Source organism: Malurus melanocephalus, unplaced genomic scaffold (genome assembly GCF_030028575.1).
Source record: "Malurus melanocephalus ecotype Western Australia unplaced genomic scaffold, MMel_1.1 scaffold_271, whole genome shotgun sequence".
In the NCBI taxonomy this organism is placed as follows: domain Eukaryota; kingdom Metazoa; phylum Chordata; class Aves; order Passeriformes; family Maluridae; genus Malurus; species Malurus melanocephalus.
In genome coordinates, this window is record NW_026623503.1 from 87446 (window position 1) to 100710 (window position 13265).

Below are 13265 nucleotides of genomic sequence, written 5' to 3' on the forward strand. Positions count from 1 at the left end.
CGCAGCGAGGCGTCGGCTTTTACCGCTCCGTTTTTCCTCCCCCTTGACAGAAGCGGCCACTCCTCCGCCCGTTCCATTACCAGGACGGCACCGCCTCCCGCGTCCGCCGGGAGAGGTGAAGCAAGTGAGGCCAGGCAGCGCCGCTCCGCCCCACCGCGGTCCTGGCGCCCAGAGCCGCCCGGGCCGCACTTCCGCCTACGCTGTGGGAGGAATAACGCCGGGCGCTGCGTTCGGAAGTTTGTGCCTCGCCGCACACCGGCGTAATGCTTGGCTCCACGTTGGCTGCGCAGGCGCAGTGGTCGTGGAGSGGGGGTTCGAGGGCGGAGCGGCGGTGGCTCAGCGGGCCGGGGCGAGGGGAGATCGGGTCTACCGCCCTCTGGGCGCCCCTCGCCGCCTGATCGGCCGGCCCGGAAGCCGTACCCTTTCTCCCTCCCGCCACCATGTTCAAGAAGCTGAAGCAGAAGATGAGCGAGGAGCAGGTGGCGGCGCGCGGAGCGGGGAGACGTGCGAGTTCTCTCCCGCCGCAGGTACGGCGGGGAGAGGCTACTGGGAGACGTGTCCGCTGGGCCGCTTTGGGCTCTTGTCACGACCTTGCACCCGGCGGGGCAGGACGGCGCCTTGCCCGGGGAGGCCTTGGCATCCCGCAGGCCGGTCGGACCGGCCCCACTGCCGCGGGAGGGTCGCGCCGCACAGGCCGGGCCGACCGAAGGCTCGGGGTCGGTCGGCTGGCAAGCGTCGCGCCCCGAGTCGCTGTCACCGCGGAGCGGCTTCTCTGCAACTTTGACATCTAACTTTGTTGTTACCTTCTTGATACTTCTCCTGCCAGAGACCGTGCTTCGTTTTGGTCACTTTACAAAGGCTGTTTTGTGGAGAAATGTAAAGACCATCTCTTGCTTGAACATCAAACAGAATGAAACATRAATGCGTTTCTTCTTTAGCAGGTTAAGTAATGACACTTCGACGTGCACTGAAAAACAATCCAGCGCTGAGATGCCTAGCTATCCTTTTCTGCCATATTAATGTTTGTTCTTTTGGTTCAGTAAGTCCTTTTTGTATCCATCTTTTAGAGGGCTGGTTTGCTTACCTCAACCCTATTGTTGCGTATTTTTTTTTAACTGTAGAAGAATTGAAAATATAGTATAAAGCTGAGAACAAGGTGTTTGTTCTCGTCATAATTTAATCGGCCATTTTTCTCTTGCATGTACTTTTGCAAAATTACTGTAAATGTTGGATTGTAGAAATGGCTGGTTTTAAGTGATAATAGTACACACTGGATATGACATGAGTGCAGAGTAGCTCTCTCAGTGACAGTGGGCAACAAAACGTTGTGATGATTTCATGCATGCATGTGTCCAAGCAGTATTAGCAAATTTTGGCTGGAATGAGTTCAACAAGTTAACTTCATATTGGCAAAGTCTTCTGATAATGTCTGCCTGTGTGTCATTGCTAGCTTAAGTATCCTTTGCATCTTGGAATCTAAAAATATAAGACTGATATAAACTCTGAATCCTGTGAATGTTAAGGTATAGTCAGGTAATTTAGTTAATTTGACAAATAGGTGATTAGTTGCCTGGACTTGATCTGAGTGTAATTTGAACCACTGGGAGATTTGACACTGCATACTCTCAGTATTAGACCATGGTTTCAAAACTGCTGACAGTCAGTTATGTTGTATTCTTTGAATCACTCATTTGTGAAATAGAGGTAGGATCTTTGGAAATGGATCTATTGTAAAGTTTCATGTTACTTGTTGAGTCTTAGGTAAAGGTGTTCCATAATTAGTAGTTCTGCGCCTTCTCTAAGTTGCAGCTTAGAGTGCTGTCTTACTTGCCATATGTGGTGAACTTTCAGTGCAGTGTAAAGAGATTGAGCTGCGGAGTTTAATGTTTTTCAGTAAGCAGCAGCTAAATTATGACACTTCCACACAGTATTATGTATCCACTTATTTCAGGATACTCAGTGGATGTGTTCAAGAGTTGGTACTTGCTGAAAATCATCCTGCTGAATAAGTATGAGCCTCAGTGCATATGTATACCCAACAGTGTAATATACTTCAGTCTTTATCTGGCTCTTGAAAAGTTAACATTGAGAAATACCTTGAAACCTGATGTGAGAGCTTATGATAAATTTTACCCTATCTATAGATCTASTCTGCTGTAGTGTGGACAGAGCAGATCATGTAACTCAAGGGTTCACATAAATGGAAAGGCAGAAGCAAAAAATTACAACATATTTTTATTTTCATGTAAAATAATTGTCTTGCAATATTTCTTACTCTTCAGTTGCTCTCAAGTAACAATATGGGGGAATAGTTAAATTTGATCTTAGAAATAAAATAGATTTGTCTTCTCTTATCTCATTTGAAAACAGATTCTATGAAGGAGGAGGAAGTGAGCTTTTGAGGCTTATTAAATGTACGATAGTCTTGTAAAAGGTGTGGGATATACTTTTGTTCCTTTGCTTTTAGTAATTCAGATCCTTTAAATGTATTACTTCATGTCAAAACATTTTCAGACCAAATTTTCCTACCTCTTTTCTTTCCTGTASCCTGTTGTAGAGAGGCTTCACTCACTATGCTCTATACCCTCTCTGCTCTACTCATATCCCTTACTTTGAGACCTAGAACTTCACATTTGTGCTCTGGTTTGTAGTGTCCAAGACTAAATTTACTAACTTAAAACTGCTGTAAACCTGGATGTAAAATTGCTCAAGTGTAACACTTTTTTTTTTCTGAGAAGGTGTTTGTAGGCCTCCGTCTTTGATATGAGTGGTAAGCTAACTGATGTCATCTGTCAGACTGAGAATACCTGCCCCTCACAGTCTGTGGAACACAACTGTTTCTGACTGCTGACAGGGAGGAAAAAATGCTATTGCAATTACAGGTGTCTTGGACTGATGCTTGTCCAGGATTGTCACCTGACAAATAGGGATTAAGAAAAAATTGGGATGGTCAATATTTTCTTTCCCTCAGTCTTTAATAGTACTGACAGACCTTGGGCTACCTGGTCCTGAGTCAGAGGACCATGACTGCAGGAGCATTGACTTTCCCTTTGTGAACACTGAAATTTTAAGGGGTAAATTGCATCAGTTGAATGACTATAGATTCACAGRGACTATGAGATTCATCCCAGGGTACTAAAGGAGCTAGCAGACTTTATGGTAGGGTCCCTCTTAATCATCTTAGGCATATGGGAAGGTCACTGCTGACTGGGAGCTTGCCAACATTATTCCAGGTTACAAGAAGAGCAGGAGGGAATACCCAGGAAACTACAGAATTAACCTCAGGACGTGGAAAAATTATGAAGAAGATCATTCTGGATGCTATTGAAAGACACTTAAAGAACAGTGCAATCATCAGACACGGTCAGCATGGGTTCACAAAGGGAGAATCCTGTTTAACTGATTAAATAACCTTCTGCAGTAAGTTTACCTGGCTGGTAGACAAAGGGAAGGTAGTGGATGCGGTTTTTCTGGGTTTTATAAAGGCTTTTGGTACTGTTCTTCCTGTCGTTCTTCCAGACTAGTTGTCCAACAGTGGGATGAGCAGGTATGCAGTACACTGGTGAAGAATTGGTTGAAGACCAGGGCTCTAATTGTTGCAGGGAACAGAAAAAGCATCTGGCTGGTGACCACTTACCGGTGATGTTCCTCAGGGCTCAATTCTAGAGGCAATTCTGTTCAGTCTTTTTATCAATGATCTGGAGGCTGCAGTCGAATGCACGAATAAACTGACCCTAAACTGGGAAGTGCTGCTGACTCCCATGGGACAAGAGGCTTTGGCGTGCAGCGGGATCTGGGTTGATTGAACCATTGAGCCATCACCGATGACATGAGACTGAGCAAGACCAACCAAATGCTGGATTCTGCACCTGGGATGAAGTAATTCCAGACATCAGTCTGACTTGGGAGGGGAGTGGCTGGAGACCAGCCCTGCAGAAAGGGGTCTGGGAGTGCTGGTTGGCAGGAAGCTCAATGGGATCAACAGTGTGTGTGCCCTGGCAGCCAGGACAGCAAACCTCGTCCTGGGGTGCGTCAAACACAGCATCACCATCCAGCCAAGAGAGGTGATGATCCCACTGAATTCACCACTGGTGCAGCCCCAGCTCGGGTGCTGTGTGCAGTTCTGTGCCTCACCACTTAAAAAGGATGGGAAGGTACTTAAACGTATCTGTGAAGGGCACCAAAGCAGGGCAAGGGGCTGAGGGCACTGGGCTTGCCTGGTTTGGAGGAGGCTGAGGGGTGACCTCACTGCTCGCGGCAGCTTCCTGAGGAGGGGAGGTGGAGAGGTGGAGCTCTTCTCCCTAGTACATGGTGTCAGAACACTCAGGAATAACTCAAAGCTGCTTCTGTCGTGGGAGGTTTGGACTTGACATGAAGGAGACACTTTACTTCAGAGGGTGGCCAAAACCTGAAATAGGCTTCCTGCAGAGATGGTCAATGCCTTCCCCACTCATCCCTGTCAGTACTGAAGAAGCATTTGCACAGTGTTCTTAAAGCCGTGTTTTAACTTTTAGTCAGCCCTGATCTGGTCAGGCAGTTGATCCCTTCCAATTTAACTATATATCCTGTTTCAGCTCTTTCTGGTTTTGTATAAGGTCAATGAATATTTGTGCTGCACAGCTTAGTGCCACTGAAATGACTGTAAATTGACAAGAAGTCTGAATGCAACAGTGAGAACTGTAGAACCGTTAAGGGCAGAGTGAAGATAATGTTCATACTGCTTCTAAGCAGTGACACAAGTGTCCATTAATGTTTCTGGCCCTTATCATACAGAAGGAAATTGATTTCCAAATGAATCAAAAAAAAATCTTTAAAACTGTGATATTAGATTAGGGAGTAGGAATAAAAGGAAAGTAGGCTGTCAGCATGAATAGATCGGATTTTTTTACAAACTATATGAATACTTTCAGTGTGATTTTTTTTCAGCAGTACATAAAGCTTTCATGGTGAATAGCTACTTGGTACTAGGTAAGCTGTTTGACTTTTGAGTAGTATTTTCAGGTTGGGACATTGGTCTACCTTGTCAGACCTGTGACTGATTTTAGAATAATTTTGATATAGAAAAGAATGAACATAGCTACCACTCCTGGTTCCAGCAGTGTTCAGCTGATAGAAATTCCAGAGGAGGTAGGGTCAAGGCATTCATATGCTTGCCTTATATCCTTAATCCTATTGGCTTTCCTGGGCCCTTCTCCCCAGATGGAACTTGTGGTCATCTGGCCACTCTGGACCTGCTTTGGGGCTCCAGGGGCAGAGTGTGGCACATTGCCTCCTGGGTGCCAGGATCCTGGGGCTGAGATACAGGTCCAGAGGGATGGGGTGTGTGGAGCAGGGCATCACCTCGGCAAACCAAGGCTTGACCTTCCCCCACGTGTGCCTGAAATGTTTAGAGCCCGCATTCCTTCCAGCCTCTTGCAATACCTAATGAGGGATTTTGCTAATTACTTTTTTTGTATAGATATGCTTGGTGATACTTCATTGCTCATTACATTTATGAAATGAAATTTTATAAGTGAAGTTTGAATTATGAGACTGGCAAGGTAGTTTGTGTTGAATTGGTATGACTTGTTAGAACCTTGGTCTGCACGAAGTTTTAAAATTTCTGTGAATTGATGTTTAGTTCTGATAGGAACAACAAGTGCATATTGACATCAGAAAATGTAGCAATTTCTTCTGCCCTTTTTATTGTTTAGATTCAATTTTATAAATGTCATAAATTTAGAAATGATTTATAAATTTTCTTGTGTCATATTTTTGATATGTATTTTCTAAGTTCTTAATCAGATGCTATTCCACTTGTAAATGCTTGAATCCCTGTCGAATCACAAAACCTTTAAACCTTAAGCAACTGTAATATGTTCCTAAAATATTAGGAGGTTTGTTTTTCAAATGTGGTACCAGAGGAGCATAGTCAGAAATAAGCAAAATAACATATTTTGTTGCATGTTCTTGTGGCTGACACATTCTGCTCTGGAGACCTTGTAGTAAGGTAGAACTTGTCACAAATGGTTGTTTTCTTCAAAACTATCTAGACTAGGCTTTACCGAGATTATATAGTTAGTAATTGTTGAAGTAAATTATGATACAAAATAATTAGTTCTGGAGTTAATAGCATTACTTGTTGATATACATGATCTCTCTGTAGGTCTCTTCCAAATCCCCTCCATCAACTGGTAACAGAAGCAGGACAACTTCATTTACCGATCAGAATGATGAAGGCACTGCAACACCAGACAAAGAGGTCAGTTGAGAACTGTTTTTCAACTTTAAAACAAAATCTAACTTTGTGTCCTTCATTGCATTTTTTTTTAATTTCTCAATCTGATCCTTTTCATTTATAGATATGAATAGTCTATACTTTAGGTTAAATACTGAAGTGTTTAATATTAAAACAGCTCTTCAAGCTATAATAATTAACCCCCAGGTTAGGAAATATTTTAAGTCTTCAGATCTTAAAAACCTTACCCCTGAACTGAACTCAGTGAGGTGGTAGGGCAGAAGTTTCATTCAKAGAGACTAACTTTGTTTTTTTCCCACTTTTGGTTGAAAAGCTAGATGAATCCAGATAATTTGAGGTGGATGATCCAAAAGATTTAAATAGAGCATTTGTGATGATAGTTTCTAAAAGTATTAATCATCAAACTCGAAATTCTTGCTCTCACCCCATTCCCTCTCTCCCCTGCCCCCTAAATAAAAAACAACCCAGCCTCCTTCACCCCTCTGAAAGAAATTAAACAACAAACCCAACTGAGTCTAAATTATCAGTCATAAAGTATGATTAAAATCATTATCAGGATGATAGGTAACCCTGACTTGAATAATAAAGCAAAGATAATCTGCATTTATCTTGTTTCATATTGAATACTATGACTCTTTTGAGGTGGCTTGATTAAAAAAAAAAAACCAGCAAATGCAATCAAACAAAAAACTTCCCTGACTTAGTGAGTATGGACATAGGCTGGTATTATAAAGCAGGGTCCTTCTGTGATTCTGTGAATGTTTTCAGAGGAAATGTGACCTAGTCAGAAAATTCAATTGCTGCAGTTTGGTACAAAAAAAAAAGTGTGTTTTCTTGCAGTGGAACAATCCACTTTAATTTTTAACACCACATTTTCTTTAAGAGATAACCAGCTATACCTGAAATTTGTAATGGATTTCCTTATGAATGCTATCAGTGATTACATCATGACAGTTTTCTTCCTGCAATAATACAAATTATAGGGAAAGTACCTCATGATTTTGTTTTGTATTTTGGTATTTTCTAATAAATGCTTATTTTCTCTCTGTGATATATATGTATATATGTATATATATATAGATATATATGTATGTATGCATATATGTCTGTAATGACTTCCCCCTGTCCTTGGAGAAAGATTTTCTATTAACTGGTGCCCCAGAATGTTAGCAAGCATTGTCACCCATTATTAAGCTTTCCAGTAAAGAGAGTTTTCTGYTCTTAATGCAGGGTACAGGAGTAGCACGTTACTGCATGAGAGCTAGTACTGTGTAGAGAGAGTGACTTGGTGCTGAGAGTTGATTCCTCCCTTCTTTAAAAATTTATAGTATAATGTGCACGATATTAAAGAAGTGGTTTGCCCAGGGTTTTCCAACTTTTTAAGCAGCAAAAGCATAGCAGAATATGAAGTATTGAAGCCATGAGTGATGTTCCTCTGTGCAACTGAATCACTGKTTTTTGTCTGTCATTAAATTGGTGCTGCCTTGGCAAATTGAAGAAATCTTCCTTCCTTTTTTTGGTGAGAAATAAAGGAAAAGATTCACTGATAACACTCCTGCCATGATCTGATTATTAAGATTCTTAGAAATACCTCTGTCCAAATAAAGTGCAAATGAGACCATATGTCAGTCGATAGTATGCATTTTATTTGATAGTAAATATGAGAGAGAGAGAGGAAAAGAGAGAAAGGGAGAAGTAGGAAAAGATGAAGGGGGGACAGAGTGTTACATAGATAGAATAAAGAAAATATCACCATCAAGAGATCCCAGCGATGTTGTGTTGTTCGTCTCCAGCTGGTCTTCTTGGTGGTGATGGTYGCCCCAAAAAGCGTAGAATCTGGTCAGTTAATATATACTTAGACTAGGTGGTAATGTCTAGGCATGTACCACCAGGGGTGGTAGCAGTCTCTTGCAGAAGACTCTGGATCTGCTGCATCACATGTCATCCTGTGGTGCAAGGCTTCTCGGGAGCATTCTGGGGAGTCTTTGATGGATTATGCTGCACCCTCAGCTGCCTCTCATGTGAATGTCACGTGAATATGGCCTGTGGGGCTGGGGTTCCACACCTGGGCCAGTTTGCATCAGGGAGGAAAAGGATGTTCACTGCCTCTGACCAGAAGTCATACTCAAAACCTCCTCCCCCCACGCTGTTTCAGGGCRGAGTCTGTGTAAATCTGGCTTCTGTGAGCTGTGGTTTCCTCCTCCCCAAATCTAGCCAGGGAAGAATCTCTGCTGTTTTTGTTTCATTGTGGATGCACTCCTTTTCCTCAACCTTGCTTGCTTCTCCCTAGGATAAGACAATTGAATAGTAGTGTCTTATTTCAGTGACTAAACTTAGAGTGCAAAGTCCCAGTCAGCTATCTTCAGGGAGGCTTCTTGGGTTGTAGCTTCTTTATACAGTTATTGCTATGAGCAAAATGAGCAAAACTTTTTATCAATGATTGAGGCATTAACTATTTCAGTCTCTGACAACTCCTCACCCTTCCATTGTACTAATGCCAACTGTCTTTCTGCTGATATTTATTGGTTGATTGAAAGGCAGAATATTTTTCCTAACTTGTGTTGATTTTTGAAGATGCTTGCTTTTATTCCAAATCTGTAAAAGGTATGTGAGCCTGAAGGCTTGTCTGCTTTTTCAGTTTAATCAAATAATTTAGTAAAAAAACGATAGTTCTTGTCACAATTTGAATAACATATTTAGAAGATAAGTATATTTTGAAATTTTTTTGGGTGCTACAGACATTTCACCTGTGTGCTTTCTGTAGTGYTCATAATTTCTTCTGAGAGCTACATTTACTTCATTAAATACGTGTTGTCCTCAGCAAACTCCGTTTTCAGACTACTGTTCCAGACAAACAGGAGAAGCAAAGGATTCCCCACAGCACATGCCAGGTTTACATTGGAAGAAGATGAATCTCTAAATAGACTGGTTAGACTGGAATGACCAGAGAGGCAAAAGGAGAAATATGATTAAGAGTCAAAATATAGGCACTAAAGTATACTCACATTTCCAGTTAACCTTGGTCGTAGGGGAGCTGCCATAACAGTTTTACTTGTGAAACACATCCTTTAATTAGAAATTCAGAAAGTAGTGAAGTCCTAAGGAGATGAAAACCTTATTTTCTTTGTAAAGACTGGTTTTACATCTAATGGAAAATTTCATATAACAATATGTTTATATGAAAAATTAAGTTTAAATGATTAAGACAAGAAATTTAATTTCTCAAAAAATTTCTCATAAATGTTGGCAGTATGATTAAAAGCAAATCATCTTTAAAATCTGTTTGTTGGATTAGATTTTCATAAAATTCAGTTCAACAGCAGTATTACTACGCTTAAATAAGATGCAGATATTGCATGCTGTCACTGAAAATACATGTCCTGATTATATAGGTACATTATGTCTTCTGGTATAGGTACATATATGCCTTCTATGGAAGGCATTTTTGGAGTGTTCTGATTTGACTAGGCAGTTGATTTATGTGCAGATGTCAATGGCAGTGGCATTAGAGTGAACTGTTGGACAGCAGTTGAAATGCTGAAAATATTGTGTTCAAGGGTGTTGTATTCTAAAACATTCTTGTGGTACATGAATTGCTAACCCTTTTAGTTCTGAAAGCTAAGCAAAATTAGTGTTCCATCATTGTTTTGTATGTTTTCTGTCCTCCCCTGTGAGCTGTTTTAGTATGTCTTTAAATGGATCAGTTTTTGTATTTTTGCTTCCGTAATATGAAAATTGCAAGTATTACACATGAAATTTTTGTTTATTCTCAGAGTATTTTTATAAAAAAAATCTATATCAGTTAATTACAGTTGTAAATGACATCATTAGTCAGATAAAAGAATGATAATAAAACATGTGCATTCTTTATATTCTACAATGATAAGTTTTTTTTAATATTTAAAAGTTTCAAGATGTTATCAGTTTAAAATAAACCTATGACTTGTATGCTTTTTTTATGAAATACCAGGTAAGTTTCTTTTTCATGCCAGCTTTCCTCTTCAGCTTGTATTTTATTGGATATGTGGATCTCCAGTAGCAGTGTTACAGAAAACCACATATTTTTTTGTGTATAGGAAAAGCAGGCATCTGACTAGTTCTGTATTCCGTTATTGGAAAGCTCATAAAATATAATTTTTTTGTCAGGTACTTCTATAGAACTTCTTCAGACAATTTGCATATCCAGTGCTTCCTGATTTGGTATGCTGCCTTTTGAAACAACCCTAGACTATTAAAATATGTTTGCCTAGTGATTCCAGTCTTTTCTAGGTAAAAATGATGTTCATTTTTCAGACTGTTAGYGCACTGACTTTTGAACAGAGTTTGAGGTGAAATACATGATTTTTATTCACCATAATTCCTGGAAGTTAAAAATGTTCTTTTTGTTCTACAATATACTTGTTTTCAAGTATGCAAGGCCCAACTGCAGAAGATAACAAAGCTAATTCACTATCAGCTGACAGCAAACAGCTGATAGATTGCTGTGGATGACCTACCAGTCAAGCAGATCCAAGTATCACTAACATCCTCATAAGCCTTATGGAAGTGATGGCGAGCATAATATATATAGGTCTTAGTGCTAAAGATAAGTTAGCCAAGGTACTTTTCAATCTCACTTTAGTAGTATATAATGACTGTGTTATTAAATTAGTTGAAATGTTTCTCTAGCATTGGCTATTAATGAAGCATGTTAAGTAAAGCTGAAATAATATTCCTTCAGTACCTTTGTTATTCGTGCATCTTTTCTGCATTCATACACTTTATTTGAAGTACTTCTAAATAGATGTTGCCATGCAAAGATGGCAGATCGATGTATATTGTTTCCTTTCTAATATGTAAGACTAAATTTTGGAGGCTGCATATGCTAGTTTGAATCTAAACTTGGATTTTAGAACTCCTGATACATACTTAGATGCACACATCAATATGTTTTTATATTTTATCAATATGCTCATCAAAATGAAAAGCAAACCAGAAAAGACCTTGTATTTGCTTTCTGTACTACCTCTTTCTGAAAGTGCAGTTCTGCTCTCCTAGATTCTAGGGCTTTTTAATTGCAGAGACAAATCCCTGAACTTCTAGCTTTTTGGTTTTTCCTCTTCCCTTATCACAGTGGGAGTGAGGTATAAAAGATTATGTTGCAAATTGCACGAACGTTCTAAAAAGAAATACTTTGTAAATAAGAAAATCACTTCATTATTCACAACTTTTTTTTTCTGAAATTTGTCACCTTGGTCAAATAATCAAGTTTATTTATTTATTTTACTGTGGGGAATGAGTTCTTTTTCAGTAAGAGTCAAAACTAAACCTTTATGTGATAGCTTGACATCTTCTAGCTCCTTGAAATAGATGAGGAAATTGTGGTTTTTCTCTTAGATAAGTTTCGTGGTCTCATCCTCTTCCCTCTCTCTTGATGTGCTGGTATATAACATAGCAGAACTGCTCATGTACAATTATAGAAGCTTTTAGGTGTTAACATACTACAAGTACACGTGTGCTGTGATGTACTTTTTGCTAAGAAAATGTATGAATTTTCAAATTTGCTTCATAACAGATTAGTACAAAATTTGGAACTACTGATTCTCTTCTTTTTCTGAAAGGGAATAACAATTAACATACTGTCTCGGTTTTGAGACAATGTTTTGAGAGGAAAATGTTACAGAGTAAATGTTTCCTCTGAAGTGAAAAAAAATTTGATAATTTTTTCCCACCAATATGAAATAGATTCCGGGCAAAAGGTGAAGAGAAAAAAGGTAGTTTATTAACAAAATGCAGTGCCCACAGGACACAGATAAAAAGTAACCATTAGATATTTAAAAGTCCACGTGGTGCGGACAAAATGGCGACTCCTGTCCYGGGGAAAAGAAACGAAAAGACCCACGTGGTCATTCAGTAGCAGTGTCAGAAAGAAAACCTAAAAACCTGGATTACAGTCCTTTCTTCACTGTGGATGGATCAGAGTGCTCGGTGTGTTTCTGTTGCCGGCTTGGCTTCCGGAATCCCGTACCAGAGGGAGCCGCGCGGCTTTCTTTCCACCCGTCGCAGAATTGCTCCAGAAAGCAGAATCACAGCCACAGAGGGGGTCTGTCTGCGGAAAGCTGCCGGAGCTAACAAACGCGAGCTAGCTAAAACTGCAACAATGTAACTCTGCTGCACAGCAGCGAGCAAGGACTCCCGTGGCGCCGAGCTGGGCTGCAAAAGCAAATGAGCCGAGCTCCAAAAGCCCCGGCTGCATGACAGCGCCAGCTTTTAAACTGCCCGTGCCGCCTTCCCAGCCACCCCTGCTCCTTCTTCCGGGTTGCATTTAAAGGTACAAACATCTTTTGGGCATACAAGCCAACATAATAGGAATACAGAACAGAATTGGCACAATCAACCCAAGACACATACATAATACTCAACTACTGCCATCTTCAGGGCAATGAGATTTAGATCAAATTCTAATCCCTGTTAAATTTTGTATTTTCTTCTACAGCATGTTAAGGAAGCCCTCTGATCTAGGACTTGTATGTATTTTGGCCTTTGCACCCCACTCATCGTAATTCTTTCAAAAGAAGATTTGAGCATGGTAATTCTTCAGAAGGATGAATAATAAGAATAGTAAGAACTCAGTTGTTTCTGGAGTTCAGAATGTCTTTGAAGATCCAGTAAGGCTGCTTCACTTAGGCCAAACTTGAGGGATACCAAAACTGTTCAGAATGTTGAAAATACAAAGGTTATTTTAAAAATAACTTTATGTGTCCTTTGATAATACTGACCATAACATTATGTGGCCTACGTCTTCATCCACCATTTAACCTCATTTGCAACTTTCTATCCAAGATAGAAACATTTGTTGCCTAGTAGGATTTTACTTGCACAAAATTAGAATAAGAGTTAAATATTGTGACCAAAAAAGTCAGCAATGTCTCAGCCTGTTAAGGAACTTTCCTTTTAACCATCCAGTAGCCACTCTTTTCAGTCACGCTTTCACCACCCAGCTTTTGCTGCTGGGACTGAAGCCTCTTCACTGCAGGCAGCTCCAGTA

The 13265-nt window shown here is 40.2% G+C and overlaps 1 protein-coding gene across 10 annotated transcripts in view; it reads left to right on the forward strand.

Moving 5' to 3' along the window:
• Positions 1-207: 207 nt before the first annotated feature.
• Positions 208-13265, forward strand: part of GOLGA4 (golgin A4) — a 73309-nt gene continuing 60251 nt past the window's right edge. For 9 of the 10 annotated variants that reach the window (XM_057376138.1, XM_057376140.1, XM_057376141.1 and 6 more), the window contains exons 1-2: positions 935-1039; positions 6146-6241. In XM_057376138.1, coding sequence (XP_057232121.1) covers positions 950-1039; positions 6146-6241 — 186 coding nt within the window. In that variant the 5' untranslated portion in view covers positions 935-949. Of the gene's footprint in view, positions 528-934; positions 1040-6145; positions 6242-13265 lie in introns of those variants that run through there. The other variant, XM_057376139.1, reaches the window with a different exon arrangement.